The sequence below is a fragment of the Callorhinchus milii genome, unplaced genomic scaffold, assembly GCF_018977255.1.
Source record: "Callorhinchus milii isolate IMCB2004 unplaced genomic scaffold, IMCB_Cmil_1.0 Scaffold10, whole genome shotgun sequence".
Classification (NCBI taxonomy): Eukaryota; Metazoa; Chordata; class Chondrichthyes; order Chimaeriformes; family Callorhinchidae; genus Callorhinchus; species Callorhinchus milii.
The window spans coordinates 146,199-164,889 of NW_024704751.1; the positions used below are offsets into that span (position 1 = coordinate 146,199).

The 18,691-nt window shown below is 44.8% G+C and overlaps 1 protein-coding gene across 1 annotated transcript in view; it reads left to right on the forward strand.

Moving 5' to 3' along the window:
* The window catches only part of auts2a (activator of transcription and developmental regulator AUTS2 a), a 174,366-nt gene that overhangs the window by 28,761 nt on the left and 126,914 nt on the right, over positions 1 to 18,691 (forward strand). Inside the window, exons 3-4 of the mRNA XM_042338545.1 lie at positions 10,710 to 10,808; positions 12,920 to 12,955. Of these exons, the coding sequence (XP_042194479.1) occupies positions 10,710 to 10,808; positions 12,920 to 12,955 (135 nt within the window). The remainder of the gene's footprint in view (positions 1 to 10,709; positions 10,809 to 12,919; positions 12,956 to 18,691) is intronic.

The following is an 18,691-nucleotide window of genomic DNA, read 5'->3' on the forward strand; positions in this document are numbered from 1 at the left end:
TAACAGCCTGACTGCGATGGCTCCCAGTTCTCGGGCATGGCAGGAGGTTTGTGCAGGCAGCTTTTGGCCCTACTTACTGTAGTACCAGGAAAGGCTCGAGCTATCAGCTCAACTCTGCAATTGGCAGAAAGAACTTGTGTTTTTATAGCCCTTCATCACATCAAAACATTTCAGAGCTCTTAATAGTAATCGCTGTCATTTTGCTGTGTTTGGGTTGTAGCAAAACGGCCACTTAGCCACTTTTTTAAGCAGTAGGTATCAGCGTTGCTTTTTGGCCACATTCCTGCCTCAAAGTCAGAATAACAACAACAACAAAATTACATTTGTAAAGCGCCTTTCACGTCGGGAGGACGTCCCAAGGCGCTGGACAGACAGAATTTCGGACCCGGGGTCGGGGAGGGTGGAGGGCAGGGGGTGAAGCAGGGAGATCGAAAGGACAGTCGAAGAGGAGGGTCTTGAGATAGATCTTGAAGGAGGCGAGGGAGGGGGCGAGGTGGAGGGGCTGCGGGATGGAGTTCCAGAGGGTGGGGGCAGAGCGGCAGTAGGGCCGCCCGACAAAAGAGAAGTGAGCGAGGCGGGGAACGTGAAGCAGGCCGGAGCCCGCTGAGCGGAGGGAGCAGGCAGGATGGCGGGAGATTAAGAGGTCGCAGAGGTAGGGGGAAGCATGACCATAGAGGACTTTGAAGATGAGGATCCGGATCTTGAACTGTATCCTCTGTGTGATGGGAAGCCAGTGGAGTCGGGTGAGGATGGGGGTGATAGGGTCACGGAGCCTGATGCGCGAGAGGCTATGGGCTGCAGAGTTCTGGTTGATCAGCAGCCTGTGGAGAGAGGAGTTGGAGGGCCAACAAGCAGAGAGTTTGCATAGTCAACCCTCGATGTAATGAAAGCTTATATGAGGGTTTCTGTGGCCTGCGGTGGCAGAACCAGGCGACGTTGTGGAGGTGGGGGAAGGTAGAACGGGTCTTGGCACGGATATGGGGTAGGAAGGATAGTTGAGGTGAGGAGGCACTGACAGGAGCCAATCAGGAGAGCCTCGGTCTTGTTCAAATTCAACTGAAGAAAGTTAGCTCTCATCCAGGACTTGATGTGGTCCTGGAGTCAAGGTTGGAGGCAGAGAGGTACAGTTGGGTGTCATCCATATACATGTGGAAGTTGACCCCATGTCTGAGGATAATGTCACCAAGAGAGAGCATATAGATATTGAAGAGGAAGGTTGTGTTAGTTCAGGCCTTACCTCAGGACTTTGAGTTCACAGCCCAGGCTGACCCTCGCAGCCCAGGCTGACCCTCGCAGCCCAGGTTGACTCTCCAATGTTGCAATGACAGAGGTTTGGTCATTCTGATGAGACTGTGAATCGAGTCCTGTATCTTAGTGATTAGAGCATTTGCCTTGCAAGCGAGAGGAACTGGATTCAATTATATATTTTATATTTGAGGTCCTGACTTCCTGTTCAATGGGATGTTAAAGGCCCTGTGACACGATTGAAAACGAGGAGTTTTTCCCGGTGTCCTGACCAACAATCCCATGGATTAAAAATTATTATAATAATAATAATCCTTGCATTTGACATAGCGGCTTATCATGTTTTCAAGACATCTCAAAGTGCTTTACAGAATATACTGTAAAGTGAATTAATTGACTGCATATTTTGTGGGTGAAATGAGGCAACCAGTTGTGTAAAGCAGCGTCCCACAAACAGTCATGGATTGAGTGACTACATTTTTTTTGAGGGATTATTACTCCTGGGAAGCGATCCGCCAATCGATAGCCTGATTCCTACTTACTGCTAGGTAAACAGAGGGGTGCGGAGAAGGAAATTTGCCTAAGGTTTCACCGTGCCCGAGAATCAAACCGGGTTTCTCCCGCTTATCAGGCGAGCGCACTAACCACTATGTTACAGGACTCCACTACTTTAATCGGAAACCCAAGCTGAACCCTATCAAACTCCAACTCTTCCTACCTCCCATTCCGTGAATCCCTTCCCTATAAATGTAACCTCCATGCAGTTCTCTTGGGACGTCCTCCCGACGTGAAAGGCGCTCAATAAATGGAATCTTGTTGTTGTCGTTGTGAAATGTTCTCAATATGCAGTGTCCATCTCCTTAGCAAACTGAAACTGTTCTACACATTAATCACACTGTTTGTGGGTCTTTGCTGTACGCAAATTAGCCGTCAAATATTGCAGTTGCTGTACCTTACAAAGAAGACTGGGTTCTGAAATGTTTGGACATGGAGACAGTGGGTCATAGCTAAGAGCTGTTGTTTGGCAGCACGGCTGGGGCTTGCCGTCATTTCTCCAGTATTTATCATCTGCTGAAGTTGTAGCTTCTGAGCCCTGTGAGCTGCTGCTCAGTTACTGCTGCTTGACAGCATGAAACTTAGTTGCCACAGATATGGGTTCACTTTCCCCACCCTATCTCTATGACCTTGTAAAACCCTAAAAAACCTGCCCGCTCCCTCCCCTCAGCGGGCACAGGTCTCCTTCATGCCCCCGCCCATCCTGTCCCACAGTCGGGAACTCCTTCACCTTTGCCTCACTCCTTCCTCCGCTTTCTTCAACGTCCATCTCTAGATCTTCCTCTTTGACTGGCCCTTTGGTCATCTTCCCCCCCCCACCCACTCACACCCCGCTTGGTTCCCACCCCTCCCGAATCCAGCCCCCGGCTCAGGTGCAAACCCTCAGCTGTGCAAAGCCTCAGGACATCTTCTCAATGTGAAAGCTGATGTGTCAATGCAAGTTGTTGTTGTTGACCGGCACAGACTGACCCTGTTTACAAAGATGCCGTAAAATCCCCCTGAATTGGAATCATTCGGAATGTGTGGCATAAGAGATTCCAGAACATTCCAGTTGAAAATCAGCACAACGAGGTGAGCGTGAACGTCTCTGGGGATTCGCTCCACAGCTTCCTGTGAGCCGCTTGTCCATCCACAAGAATGAGAACGGCTTTGATGGAAAACCACCTGGAAGGTGCCAGTGTTATTGACAGATCATCAGCACCATCTGCAGGCCATGGCAGGGCTGACATCTCTGCCAGTCGAGCTGTATACCAGTGCTACGCCTGGGTTTTAATTCAGTGAAAGCGGTTAATTGGACCCTGAATCAAAGCTATTGTGTCAGTTGCTGCCACTGAAGGTGGTGCTAATTAAACTCTGAAAGGCAGCAGCATTCGCTGAAGCTGTTCAACATTCTAAAGGTTCAAAAATGTCCACTTGCTGCTGTGTTTGGTATCCGGTTGCCTTGGGATATCCACATGATGTAAAAACATACTTCCTCTCCTGAGCTCAGCTCACAAATTGGTTTTGCCAACTTCTGCTTTAACATTTGAAAGTCCTGTTCCATATTTGATGTTCAGAGAGGGTCCGGCGCGAAGAGGGTCCGGCACGGAGAGGGTCCGGCGCAGAGAGGGTCTAGACAGAGAGAGTCTGGCACAGAGAGAGTCTAGACAGAGAGGGTCTAGACAGAGAGAGTCTGGCACAGAGAGAGTCTAGACAGAGAGGGTCTAGACAGAGAGAGTCTGGCACAGAGAGAGTCTAGACAGAGAGGGTCTAGACAGAGAGTCTGGCACAGAGAGAGTCTAGACAGAGAGAGTCTGGCACAGAGAGAGTCTGGCACAGAGAGAGTCTAGACAGAGAGAGTCGTGCACGGAGAGAGTCGAGCACAGAGAGGGCTGAGCGCATAGGTACGTGAGTCCAGGCCAACGATTTCCTTTTGACGTGCTGTCCTTTTGTCCTCGCTAGTGTTGTGCCGCTGGTGTCATCTCACGCTGCACTTGCTGCTGTGGTTCCACAAATACAGCAAACGTCCCCAGTTCTGTTCAAATGGCAGCATTGATATTAAAATCCTTAATGGGGTACGTTCCAAAATGTAGTATTCCACGTTGGTAAATCTCCACACGCGGTACTGATACCCGTGCTCTCGTTCCCAGTGATGAGAGGTTCTTCAGGACTGAAGAGGAAATGGTGGTTGCACCGTGTCTCACGCACACATAAATGGTCCCCTTTTGTTCATCAGTTTTTCCTGAGCAGGATCACAGCTTTGGAAAACACAAGATGGAGTCATTTGCACAGTTTTGTGGCTGGTTGTCAGTTAGCATTAGTAGTCAAATCCATTCTCTTTCCTCAAGTTTCAAAGCTACGGCTTAGCCTTTGTCATAATGAGTGGTACACAGTACACAGCTCCTCAGACGGCTTCTGAACTGTCTGGTTTTGGCAAAATAGAGGAATCCATTTTTTTCTATTAAAGTGTTCATTATTAAATCCAAGTTTGCTCTTCTCCCAGTAACTGATAGTTACATCATCACCATCAGTGAGTTAATGAACACCTTGATGCAGGTTTGCATTGCTTTTCCTGTTTCTCAGATGCGAGTGGTGTCTCGGGAGCTGGATTGGAACAGCACAGTGTATTGTGCTGGGCTCATTGATTGTGTGAAACTGGCAGCAATGCACAGTTTATCAGTTATCAGCAGCAAATCTCTGGGTGAATGTCAGCCTGCCTTAATGCTTTATAGCCCTGATTAACAATAATAATAATCCTTGGATTTGACACAGCGCCTTATCACGTCTTTGAGACGTCTCAAAGAGCTTCATAGAATATTCTGTAAAATGAATTAACTGTATATTTTGTGGGTGAAACGATTATTGAAATAAAATGCTGATGCACACTTCCCTGCGAGCTGTTTAAGCGTTCTGGGACACTACCCTGCATGAGGGGAACTATATAAATGCAAGTTGTGTTGCTCAGCCACTGCGGCAGCATGCAAGGTCCCTTTCAAGGTATTTGATGAGTTTTTCCTGGCAGAGTGTTGGGGTATGTGTGAGGGTTCCCCTCTTTCCAATGCGCATTCCCAGTTGTAGAACTCTCAATATTTCCCCCCTCAATCTTTTTCCTCTCAGTGTCCATGTTTACCGCAGTGACTTCCATCTTGTGCTAAAGTCAGTAGAGTTTGCCTCAAATACAGAATGTCTTTCTGGAAAAAGTCCTGTTGTGGTAGTTTAATCACTAAAACCAAACGCTCATTAGAAACTGCTCTGGTCTCTTCCAACTCTACTGCTCCTTCCCCAAATACAGTCTCTCAATCCTAATCAAAGGAGCTCCTGGTGTGGCTGTGTGAGAGGGCACTGGCTAGGGTTCAGTTGGTGACTTGCATCTCATACAATGTGGCATTTGGCTGTGTGAGGACTCGAGGCTAGTGCTAGCCTCCCCCACTAAACAGTTCTCAGTTGTTAGTGTGTCAGCGCCTTATTACATGAAAGGCGCTGTCTATATCTATATATATATGTATATAAATATCAGTTGTTGTTGTTGTGTCGTTGAATCCCTCTCTGGAATCTGAATCCCTGTCTATTTTCTGGCTGCGTTTCTCTAAGCTGTGTGGAGGTGCCTCACCTCTGGTTGATGGAATGTCTGACATTGGGAATTTTGGATGTAGAGTTACAGTATTTTATCATAGAATCATAGAATTACACAGCACAGAAGGAGGCCATTCGGCCCATCATGTCTGTGCCAGCTCTTTGAAAAGAGCTTCCAAATCAAACCCATTCCCCCGCCCTTTCCAATAGCCCTGATCAACCCCACTCCCCCGCGCTCTCCCCATAGACCTGCAAACTTGTCCTCCCCAAATAATTATCTACTTCTCTCTTAAAAGTTGTTATCGAATCGGTTCCCACCGGCCTTTCAGGCACTGCATTCCAGATCCCAACAACTCGCTGTGTGAAGACATTTCTCCTCCCCTCCCCTCTGTTTCTTTTAACAACTATTTTAAATCTGTGCCCTCGGGTTACCGACCCACCCGCCAGTGGGAATAGTTTCTCCTGTTCACCCTATCCAATCCCTTCATAATTTTGAAAACTTCTATTAAGTCTCCTCTTAACCTTCTCTGCTCCAAGGAGAATAATCCGAGCTTCTCTACCTCTCCTGATCACTGAAGTCCCTCATTCCTGGGACCATTCTGGTCAATCTCCTTCACACCCTCTCCAATGCCTTGACATCCTTCCTAAAGTGTGGGGCTCAGAACTGAACACAGTCTCTCACTGAGGCCTAACCAGTGTTTTATATAAAGGTTCATCATAACTTCCTGACTTGTGTATTCTATGCCCCTATTTATAAAGCCTCGTATCCCGGACGCTTTTTTAACAGCTTTATCTTCCTGTCCGGCCTCCTTCAAAGATTTACTTGTATGAACCCTCAGGTCTCTCTGTCCCTTCACCCCCTTTAAGATTGTACCATCAGCTTATATTGCCTCTCCTCATTCTTCCTCCCAAAATCATCACTTCACATTTCTCCACATTAAACTCCATCTGCCACGTGTCTGCCCATTTGACCAGTCTGTCTATGTCCCCTTGCTGTCTGCTCCTATCCTCCTCACTGGTTACTCCTTTTCCTTGCGTCGTATCGTCTGCAACTTGGAAATTGTCCTCCCTATACCCAAGTCCAGGTCATTTATATAGATCACAAACAGCAATGGCCCCAATACCAACCCCTGGGGGACACCACTGCACACTTCCCTCCAGTCAGAACAACAACCGTTCACCACCACTCTCTGCTTTCTGTCTCCCACACAGTCCTGTATCTGCTGCCACTGTCCCTTTAATACCGGGGGCTTCTATTTTGCTTACAAGTCTCTTATGTGGCACTTTGTCAAATGCAAAGATTATTATTATTAAAGTGGCTAATGGCCCCAGCATAGGCTTGATGAGATGAATGGCCTGGCTCTATGTGATAGTTTTGTTGATCTTAGGAACTTTGTTACAAAGGGAAATCAGAACGATTTCCAGTCGTGCAGACTGCCTGCCCACTGCTCCGCTGGCTTCTGAAAGCTGAACAAAGTTTCTGCGTTGCCCGGTAACTATCGGGAGCTCAAAGTTTCCTCCTGTTAAATATAGTGATCTCAGCTCAGCTCATTTCTGTTCAGGCTGAAAATAAAATGCATGGCCTTTCATGTGATCTGAAAAAGAAATTGAATCTGGCCAGCCTGAGGCAACACAACTCCTGCATTATAAATCGCTCCACAGCAATACCCTGGTTCTGTCTGTCTGGAATTTGCTTTTAAATGGATGCATTTGCCAATCGCAGTTCTGTATCAGTGAGATTTGTACTCCCCGGCCTAATACTGCTCGCTAAATGGGTGCAGATAATAAACTGCCTCTGGCACGGACTCTGGCTCATAATACTAATTGACAGCAATGGTGCAATAAAACGAGAGAGAGGAACAATATGTTCTGCAGTAAAGTCCATCACTGTTCATATCGAGCGCATCTCGGCATTAAAAAGGAACAACCCAATTGAAAACCGTGAGTAAAATGAAAAGTATCAGATATTTCAGGGTGTATTTAATTCCTCTCCACATTACGAAGGTCAAAGGAAAATGTGACCTTTTACAGCGGAGGAGGAGAGTTTATAAACCCCATTGTTGCTGCGCAAAATCCTGGTGCCAATGGTAGTCAATGAAGCAGCTCCATTGGGAGCTTCTGGCACAAGGTCCACAATCACATCACTGTCACCTGGATAATTTAACCCGGATTATTTTATATTCGGGGCAGAAACAAATTGAAGCTTTGCATACTCCAGTTGTTGAATTTTAATGTTTTGATCTCGGAGATGGGAAAAGGACAAAGGCCACATGGCTTGGCTTCAGCCTCTCCAGCCAAGCTCCTGTGACACACTGTCTACTAACCCTGGTGATACACTCACTAACCCTGGTGATACACTCACTAACCCTGGTGAGACACTCACTAACCCTGGTGAGACACTCACTAACCCTGGTGAGACACTCACTAACCCTGGTGAGACACTCACTAACCCTGGTGAGACACTCACTAACCCTGGTGAGACACTCACTAACCCTGGTGAGACACTCACTAACCCTCGTGATAAACCTCCTTTTACATCACAATGGCTGTTTTTCATCGGGATGTATTTTGTATTTCAAACCTCATAATTCACTGTGACTTATTTATAGTAGATTATTCATAAAATGAAACTAATATGGACCACAGCAGGAATAGCCTCTCACCAGCACACCCAGGAGTCGGTATCGGCAGAGGCTCTGGTTTCCTGGAAAAGATAACGACCGAATGAAGACAGTTAAGGCAATAAATTCGCAGATGCAATAAAATGGTTGAATCCATTTTGTTTTTAGAAAGGAATTCTGCACAGGTCAATGAAGGGGAAAGATATGGATTAGGTGGCTGAAGGATATTAATTCCAGAGGAGGTTTTGAGGGAGATGGAGGCATTGCTGCAGGCTGACAGCCCCCTCCACTCCACTCTCTGGGATGGGATCCAGGATGGCAGCTGTGCTCAAGGCCGTTAGCTGCTGAAACACATTCTGTTCGTCGATTTGATTTTTATTACAGCGTAACTGTTCATTAAAGATATTTCTGTGCAATTAATTAAATTATTCCCATGTCTGTGCCAGAAAGTCATTACCCCAATAGCGGCTTTCACTTGTGCATTTTCAAATGCCAAACCCATCCCTGGGGTCAGCCAGGCCAGGCAAAATGGGCTCTTCTGGATAGCAAATTAACTGCTATATTGTCCACCTATCCTTGCTCCCTTTATCATTCATTTCCCACCAGTTAGTACGCTGGAACATTTTCCCAGGAAAGAGGGACAGCAAAATTGAAACAAACACTTCAGACTGGGTCAGGCGGGATTGTACCTTGTGTGAGATATGCTGAACAAACCTTTCTAGTTACACAAAGCAGATTGTGCTGTGTACAGTGACCATTGCGGTACTCTCCTTGCAGCCTGACCTCAGTGTTGTCCAGCTTTCTGAATCAACCCACGTTAGCCGCGGGATAGAGCAATGATTGCTTATTAAAACCTGTTGTAAATTACACACAATAAAATAAACCGAGACCGAGTGGGAAAATCGCTCCTTAAATAACAGTAATATTAGAAACTGAGCACTTGCTGTGTGGGAATTAATGACAGATGTCACCCTGGCCATTTCCATGCTACACGCTACATAAGGTGGACAATATAGAAGTTAATTTGCTGACATGGTTTAAGATCTCGGTTCCTGTCAATGGCTCCAGTTTTGGAAAGAATATTGTTTCCTGATGTAAAATCAACCAGTGTTACCAGATAAAGGCACGAGCAGAGGGTAGGGCTGAGAACCTGGATGGGTTTATCATGATATTGCAACACTAATTACAGTAAATTGGTTCGGAGTAAGACTTTTCTCAGAATGTTTTAAGTCTCTACATCTGTTGGTGTAAAACAACATTAACATGATCTGGATTTCAGAAAAACTGTTTTTGAATGAGGCAGAATTACAGGGAGACGTAAACCGTATTGTTTATGGGGGTTGCACTTTTACAGGAGATTAAATTAACGGACACTGGTCATGTGATATTCCCAGTGGTGTCAAAAAAACTTGATTTATATTATATAAAAGTGATGGATTACATGTAACATTGCTGGAGAATAATGTTTGAACTTTCCAAGCTTTGAAAGATTGTTAGTCATCTCTCATAAATTTATAGCACCGTATCATGTCTTCGAGACATCTCAAAGCGCTTCACAGAATCTAATGTAAAGTGAAGTGACTGTATTTTGTGTGTTTTGTGGGCGAAACACTCTCACTTGTCTCATTCCCGTGACTTCTATTCATCCCTGTAACATGGTTAGCAGCTGCTATGAGAATAACTGGACTCAGTACATTGAGCAGAAGGTGCTGGGCCCCGTCACACTCTGTGATCTGTGTCCACAGGGAGGTGCCCACCTCCTGCACACACACCGTCTACGCTTGTCATGTGGCAGCTCTCTCCCACCAGCCTGGCCGGGAGATGGCAGCTTCCTCCTGCTCACATACTGACGACAAAACGACTGGCTGATCTGACCCAGTTGTCGTCCTCCTAGGAAAAGGATCCATTCAAAGTGCTAATAGCTACAAAAAAGGCTGTTTTCATTTTAATTATGTGTATTACTCCAGGGTGTTTTTTGCTGTTTGCTGTAATTGATGGATGGCGCCACTAAATGGCAATTCCTCCCCCTTTGTCCTGCCTTTTATTGTCTTATAAAGTGCAGCTTGTGCAAATGTGCCGCCACATGACACATCTTATGGTGGATGGGCTTTCCCCAGTGTCTTACTTCTTCTAAAGGTGGCTTTGAGATCTTTCTCCACACTGTTGTCTCTCTAAACAGAAATGGTGCTGAGTAGTGAGAGCTGGAGCTGTGAGAGTTTGCCGGCAGGGCTGGAGCAGTGCTGGCCATGTACAGGTTGTGAAGCTTTAACTGTGGATTGTATCACATTCCCGATGGCTCGTGGTGTCAGTTGGATATTGTGTCTGGTCTCCCCAGGCTTTGCTGAACTCTGGCAACACCCACTTTGCCTCCATCTTCACGTGTTTATATAAACACTATCACGCACTCACCTTGCAAGCGACAGGCCCTGGTTCGATCCCTGGGCGGGTCAGGGGGAACCCTTAGGCAAGTTTCCTTACTCCCCACATCTCTGTTTACCCAGCAGGATGTAGGACCCAATTGTTAGTCGATCGCTTTCTGGGGGAACGGTTTCTGCCAGTGTGGTTAGCAAGTGGTCTGGTTTTCTGGGAGATTTCATGACACCAGGTTGCACTGTTCGCTGTGTGGGCAGCACTGTAAACAGATTCACGCCCCCCCCATTGCTCTGATTGTGTGAACAGCCATGTTCGGATACAAAGAGCAACCATTCAATATACTGTGTATGTTCTTGTTTTCAGCTGAAGCCTTCTCCTGGCAGCCGCGACAGTGACAGCGAGAGCATCAGCGGAGACTGGAAACCATCCATCCAGAGCAGCTCGCATGAACGGCTGAGTGATGTGAGTGAGGGGACATCTGTCTAATGAGCTTCATTATTCCTCTTCCCCTTAAACATACGCTTATCAGCATCACGTGTTCGCAAGCCCGACTGTGCACTTGGTTCCGTCACCGTGTGCGCATTCGCATGTGCAACTGCGGGCCAGTACACGCGTGTTATATGCGCAGGATCTTTAAATGGTTTCTGTTTGATTTGCTAATTATTCAGGAGTGCAATCAAATCCATGTCCTAATTAAAGTTGTCAGTTGGTAGACAAGCTAAGACCTGGAAAACATGGGCTAACAAATGAAGTGAGCTAATTCTGTGTGTAGCTATAGGATGCTTCATCAGGCGTGAAATTAAATAAGTCATTTGATGTTAACATTGGAAATTGAATTGATGCCTGCTGCTCGCTGTCTGATCAGCCACACTTTAATATCTCCTATGAGCAAATGTGAGCTCAGCCCCTCCCCAACTGTGCACATACAATAAATAGTATGTGTGCACTGTTGTGCATGAACACAGCCATGCCTACAGCACACTGCAATGGAACAGCAGTCAGCCCTAGAAGTCTGTTCCACCTTTCTGTTAGATCACAGCTGATTTGTACCTCAACTCCATTTACCCGCCTTTTCTCCATATCCCTCGATCCCCTGACCTAACAAATATCTGCCCACCTCAGTCTTGAAAATTCCAACTATCGCAGCATCCACAACCTTTTGGTGGAGAGAGTGCCAGAATTCCACAAACCTTTGTGAGAAAAACCTCAGAGGTTGTGCTGGCAGCAGCTGTGGGCAGGCCTGGTTAGTGATGGTCAGTGATGAGTTTCGGGTGATCCTGTCTCCCTCTTGAGTAGATGACTCTTTTCAGGGGTCCGGGTAGGGGTTAGGAAATGGAAGGAATAACAGGACAGGAGCAGATTGCAAATGTACTGTGGGAGCGAGATTGGGACAGGATCTGTGGGCCTGGATGAGCAACTTGAAGTCGATCCGCTGGTGAATGGAACTTCCTAAGGATGGGGATTGTGGGAATACGAAGCCAGGTGTGGGACAGACAGCATATGTAACGAGGATCTTGCAAATCCTGATACAAATGGGTGGGACGTGCCAGGACGCTGGGAGATGAGCGATAACATCTACAGTGTAAACTGATCATTAGCCTCTCACAATATGTGCATCAGTGGATAAAAAATGTGCATTTCTTCTAAATTCAGGCCATGTAATACCTCTGTGACCTTGGGACACTGACTGGACCTTAGCACCTTTGTCTGTTTCAGCAGCTGAAAGGGAATAGGTGGAATAAGACATTTCATCCATCCCAATGGAGCAGACTATTACCAAACTAAACTTGTTATTGTTGGACGAATAAACAGCGCTGACTTCTGACCAAGTTTTGTAACTAGAAACGGATCCTAGGCTGTGCTCTTTGTCAAACACTATTAATTTCACCATTAATCCCATCGCCCTCAATAAAGATCACAGTTGTTCTGTCTCCTGCAGACACTTTGCAACCGGTGGAGCTCACACAAGGAATTCTCAGTTCTCGCACCTTCTAACTTTAGTTTGGTCTAAAACATGTGCCTCTAATGCATATTTAAGTGTTTTTTTTCCAACAATTCTTGAAGGTTATTAGAAAAACATCGAATTTTTGTTGGCCAAGAGTAGGAATGCTCTGTGGGAATACATTGACCTGCTGAGTCGTGCTGTAAAGAGTCATTAAACCGCTTTGGTCTGCTTTGAAGGTGGGTTTCCTTTACATGGCTACAGGAACAAAGCTTGCCCGCGACAGACACCGTGCCACTGAATGTCAAGAAGCCAGGAAGGTCAGCTGACAGCAGTCTGTTGAGTCTCGGCAGAAGGCAAAGTGCTATCATTACACAGCTGCCTGTCACATAAATTGCCAATTACAGCTGCTGCCGAGATGTGGAAATCTGTAAATAAAGTGTTACCTCTCAGTCCTGATGACAGATGTGAGAAAGGAATGAGAAGCTACAAGCCCGTTTGGAAGTAACAGACAAAGTTCAGCCCCCACCCTCACCCCGCGTTGAGAAACATGATGAAAAGCACAGGGAGGTTGCTAATGAATACGTGAGGGTATAATCACTAATTTCCCTTCTCCTGTGTTTTCTTGCAGAGTTCTGCTCATTCCAGCTTGGGCACTGGTTACTTTGTGAGTACACACATGCTAACTTGCTATCGGAATATATGTTGTTTTTTAAGTCATTGTGAATGTGAGTTGCTTGGAAATTACACGGACACAAGTTGAAGAGTTACACTGCTCCTGGACACAACTACAGTAACTAACTAGAGGGATGCATGGCTTTAGTTTCCTAAAAGCAAGTATATTTTGTCAGCAAATTCAAAAGGGAATCAATTAATCCCTCCAAAACCAAAAACAATAATAAATTGGTCATTTTCAATCTACGACTCTTTGTGGGACATTGCTGTGTGCAATTAGCTGCCGCGTTCGCCCATAAATATACAGTCAATTCACTTTACAGTGTGTTCTGTGAAGCGCTTTGGGACGTCCTCCCGACGTGAAAAGCGCTATATCAAATGCAAGGATTATTATTTAGATGGCAGAGTATTTGGCAGAGTTATTGAGGGATAAGAGAAATGGAGTAGTTTAGAATCATTTGTTATTTTTTGGATTAGCCATATATATAATATATATATACATGTATATATATTTTGATGGACTTTTCCAGTCATTACTTGCACATGATTATGATTCGATGTGTAACATCATCTCTTGATGGAGACCTTTAACTATCATGTTGTCTCTGTGCTTCAGTGGATGTTTACAATTGAGGTAAAGAGCCTTGAGGATACCATGTGAAGTGGAGCTGGATGAGGCGAGATTTTTCCTGTAACACAGTCCCATGGTTATACCAAAATACGGTACATCAAAGCGTGTATGTTGAGGGGGAAAGAGGATGCTATTAGCAAAGCACTAATAAACAAGCCATGTTTCATTCAAGGTCATGGCATATTAGAGCGAGTAATGGTAAGAGGCTACCTCCAGAGATCATTATAAAAGTATAATGCTAATGGCAGAGCCATTATATTAACATTGAAATCCACTTTTACTGAAAGCAATGAAGAGCAAAGCAAAGCACCAACGGTCGTTCTGTCTGTTGTCGGAGCCAGATCGCTGTCTGGGAACAGTTGGCAGTCGGCTGCTGCTCTAGTGATTGAGTGAGGTTATTAACCACCAGTAAGGCCAACGTTGCTTCATAATAACCCTCACCAACAGTGAGAACCTTTGAGAATTTACAATGTGCGTCTACGATGACGTACACTGTACTGCTGAATCTTGCTCGACTCATTTGGATTGTAGGTTGATGGTTCCTTACATCAGAACAAACTTTATGCCAATATTTTCAGGGAGGAAGACAGCATTGATGTGTCTCAGTGCTCATCCAGTCTCCCACACGTCTCTGCCACGGTGTCTGCATAGAAGCCACCGGATCTCCTGCTTGCCCTCCCACACCCCCCGCCCACCCCCCCGGCCTTCAATAAATTCTTCTTCAAGTATCATAATTTTTTTTTAAAATAATTGATGGACTCTTGCCTCCGTGTGAAGATTTTTCTTTCTAACCTCTTTAATTCTTTTTGTGATTTTCTTCAGTTTGTACCCTCTCATCACTGATTCATTAACCAGTGGAGATAATTATTGCTATTTATCCTAAAGTATGTAATGGGCATCTCCTTAAATCTGTTGGCTGGCTTACTTTAGGTGATGTGTGGACATTTATTAAATTCCATTTGGGGCCTGTAAAGTAATTCATTTTATGAAGAGTACATCATTATGAGAATAGAGCACTTCACTGCAGTCTCACCCAGATTGAGGTAGGTAGATATATATATATCATGGGTATAGTGTATTAACTAGGTTCATTAGTGTAAAACACATTTCAGTGATGAGAATACATTTCAAGGCAAGTTGTTGTCATGTTGTGGCTTTGGTCTGCACACATACAGAGTACACAGCAATTGGATCAAATCTGTCAAAATTGTCCATTCCAAACCAATTTACAATTGCACTTCATAGAATCATAGAATTATACAGCACAGAAGGAGGCCATTCGGCCCATCATGTCCCTGCCAGCTCTTTGAAAAGAGCTTTTCCAATTCAATCCCACTCCCTCGCTCTCTCCCCATAGCCCTGCAAACTTGTCTTCCCCAACTTATCCTAAATGTCACTTTTGCTTGACATTTATGCACTCTCAACGTTCTCATACATTCCATTTCAGAAACCCATCTTCTAACTTCTAACCCTAAATGTGCAGCTCTCAGGGGTTAGAGGCTTGTGACCGGTGTGAACACTGGCATGAGCTGGTTGGGCAAAAGGCCGGTTTCCATGCTGCAGGATTTGATGTAATTCTGTGCATGTCAATACACTCGCAACCTCAGTGATCGTAATTCAGATCCATAATAAAGCTTTTGAATCACCACATAGTTGTTGCTTCTGATAGCTAATGTGTGTAAAGATGGAAATTAAATTTCAAACAAGTTTAAGCTTTGTTTTCAGCTGGTTTGGAGTTGGTTTTGATTGGCACCAGTTAAAGCAACTGATTCTGATCGACTGGTTTTGAGTTTAACTAATTAAACTAATTAAACAGGAAGCTGGTTCAGAGCCAGCTCAAAACACAGCACAGTTTCAACTCGTCTCCACTGGTGGGGGCTGAATGTTTTTTCAGTTGGGCTACCCTGCAATACAAAGGCACACTGTGTTAGAAAAATCCACCACTTACACTCGCTGTTAAATTGTCCTGTGGTCGTGACCTGCTCTATGATAAGACATTGGGGAAAACTGAGTTTGGCCTTCTAACGTGTTGGAAACAGTTGAGGAATTTTGTGTAATGAAGGGTAAGTTACTTTGGAAATCTGCCTGCTTATAACACGATCCACATTCCCTATTAAGGTACATGGAAAAAATACAAAACAGCTGTGGGCTTCGGTGCTTATTTGTTAACTGAGCTGGGAAAGGCTCTATTAAAAACATGTTTTTTGGCGCAATCTATATTTTATTTCCAGTCGCCGTGACTTGCCCAAGTATTGTCTACCTCCTTCCTCCCCCTGAAGACAAAGCGGGAGGTGATTTGGAGAGCAGCCAAACCAATTTTTGGAAGAAGTCTTGGTAGTGTGTTGTAGGATCCTCAACTGTAGAGGGCAGCACAGGCCAGCCTGACTTCTCCCCACCCAGCTGCCACACATACAACCAGGAAATAATAATAATAATAATACGCTGGAGAGTGACCGGGAGCAGGAACCCTGGTTGGTTTTCTCCTCTCTAAACCAGGGCCAATTTAGCCTCACTGAGATAATTAAACTCAACACAGTGGGATTCGAACCAGCAACTCTTGGTCCATAAACTGCAGCTCGATCCATTGCACCATTCAACAAAGGAATCTTATTCCACCTCTGGGTTTTTTGAGACTTGTTCTGTGCCAATGTTACTGTTGGCAATAACACTAAACACAATTTTTCATAAAAACAGTAATCCTTGCATCTGATCTAGCACCTTATCACATTGAAGTGAAGTGCTTCAGAGTTTTTCTACATAGTTGTACCAATGTGGCAGCCAATTTGCGTACAGCAATGTCACACAGAGAACCATGAAGTGAATAACTGATTTTATCTGGCAGATTGTTGACCAGGAGAAATTCTCTTTTTGAATATCTTCTTTCTCGCTAGCTGGACGCTGGGTGATGGACAGGAAAGGAAACTGGAGCCATTCCCTCGGCACGCAACCGTCTAAAATGAAATTAATGGAAATAAACTTGTCAAACTACTAATTCTGGGCTGTGTATTTAACCCAAGAGCAACCGCTTTTTCTCTGATTAGGATTTGTAATTATTGGGGGAAATCTATGGATTATTGGAGACTTTGTAAAGTCGCAAGCAATGCTGTGAATTTATTTTTGTTCATCTTATTCGTGAGGGAATTTGATCTATTGTAATGTTTTGCTGTGGTACAATATTACATAGAATCATTTTCTCCCAAAAAGTAACCTTATTAAAATAAAAAAAAGGAAATGTGTTTATCAAGGGGAAGGAAACACGTGAGTTATCGTATGGTATGTAGGACATGTTCCAGATTTTACAGAGATTAAGTTTTCCCAACTAAGTTAACATATGGCTTCAATGCAGTGCGTGTCCTCAGGCCGGTTCAATAATACACTCCCAATGTCAGAAGGGAATCTTCTCAACAAGTCTTCCCTTTCTGCCCGTGCTCTCTGTGAGAGAGTTGAAAGAAAGTGGATGGTAGTGTGAGCTCACATCCTCTTGTGGTGGTTGTGAGGTTAGCAAACTCCAGCCATTTGGGAGCCTTTAAACCATCTTTGACCGGAGCCAGGAATAGCATCACGTGTTGGGCTTACAGATGAAAGGGCACTGACATTAAAATTATTCTATTTTTATATCCGAAGGGATAGGATGTGATTGTAAATACAGCAGAGCCCCAAACCGTGCATTTTCCACGACCAATTTGGAAGCGGTCTGGTCCCACCTCACTACCTTTCTTTCTCAATGAACTGATACTCCAGCTCCACTTCCTATATATTTATTGAGGTTTATCTGGGGCGGAGAGTCCAAAGCTCGGTTTTCAGGAACTGGTCCGAATGGAAATGTTTCCTGTGAAAAGCCAGATCAATCTTTCGGAGATTTGTCAGAGGAGTTTTTAAGGTTATTTAATTTTTGATTGACATGTGCCTGGAGGCGGTGTGACCTCTCCTGATCATGCTGTCTCTTCCAATTTCCACATCAGTACAGCATAACACGTGTTGAAGAAAGTGGGTAATGGGGACGGAGCTTGGCAGTTGTGGAGGTTGTTTGGAGTAGCCTCCAGCACATCGACTGGGAAGGTTGGGGATGTTTTGGCTTTGCAAACATTCCAACTGCAGAAACGTAAAGCCTTCTGTACGGTGGGAAGCTGTAAGGCCTGAATATTAGAAATAAATAGCAGTAAGTCACTCCCTTAGAGTTTCAGACTCGCAGACTGGTTAATACAAGCTGACTTGTGAGGTAAAACAAAAGCAGAATATTTCTACATATAATGATGCACAAATATTGAAATGCACAATAGAAAATGCCAGAGCAAGGAGAGCTAACAACAGTGTAGTCTGACAGCCTTTCTTTATTAAACCTGAGTCTCGATAGAAACATTTAAGCCACTGATATGGCCAGTGTAATTCATGGGCTACAGATCAATGCTGGGTAAGTGCACGTTCCAGCCTTGTTCAGAGGCTGCTGTTGAGTCTTTTAGAAAATCAGTGTATGAGACCTGTAACGTTAAAGCCTCAGTATTAGGGTAAGATTAACCCTTCCTTGTTTTTAACATTGTGCCTTGAACAACTACAACAACAACAAATTATATTTGTACAGTGCCTTTCACATCAGGAGAATGTCCCAAGGCGCTGGACAGTCAGGGCTTTAGACCAGAGCTGGGGGTTGGGATAAGGAGGGGTGGAGGGCAGGGAGGTTGGGGGTAAGAGGGTGATCAAAGTCGTGGTCGAAAAAAGGCAATCGCTTGCTATATCAAGGCAGAAGTGAGTAGTGCCGGTGTTGGGGACCCACAGATACAGGAATCTGTGATGGGAGCATGAGGAACAAACATTACAACAGCTCTTTAGCCATTCGTTCACCATTATATTCAGGATTCACAATAAACATGTTTCTCTGCTCTTCAGGCTTGCAGACACCCCTTTGACTTTTATAGGATCTTTCTAGAACCATAGAAAATGCTAAAATGGTTAGAGAAAACAAACCCATAGAAATCCTTTCCCGAGCTCCACGCCAGCCAGACACCAAGGCAGTTGAGGGTTGTGAAGAGCATCAGAAATATGTTTTTAAGCACAGGGTGGAGCTGACCTGAGGAATAGGTTGCAAGGAAGGGTAATATA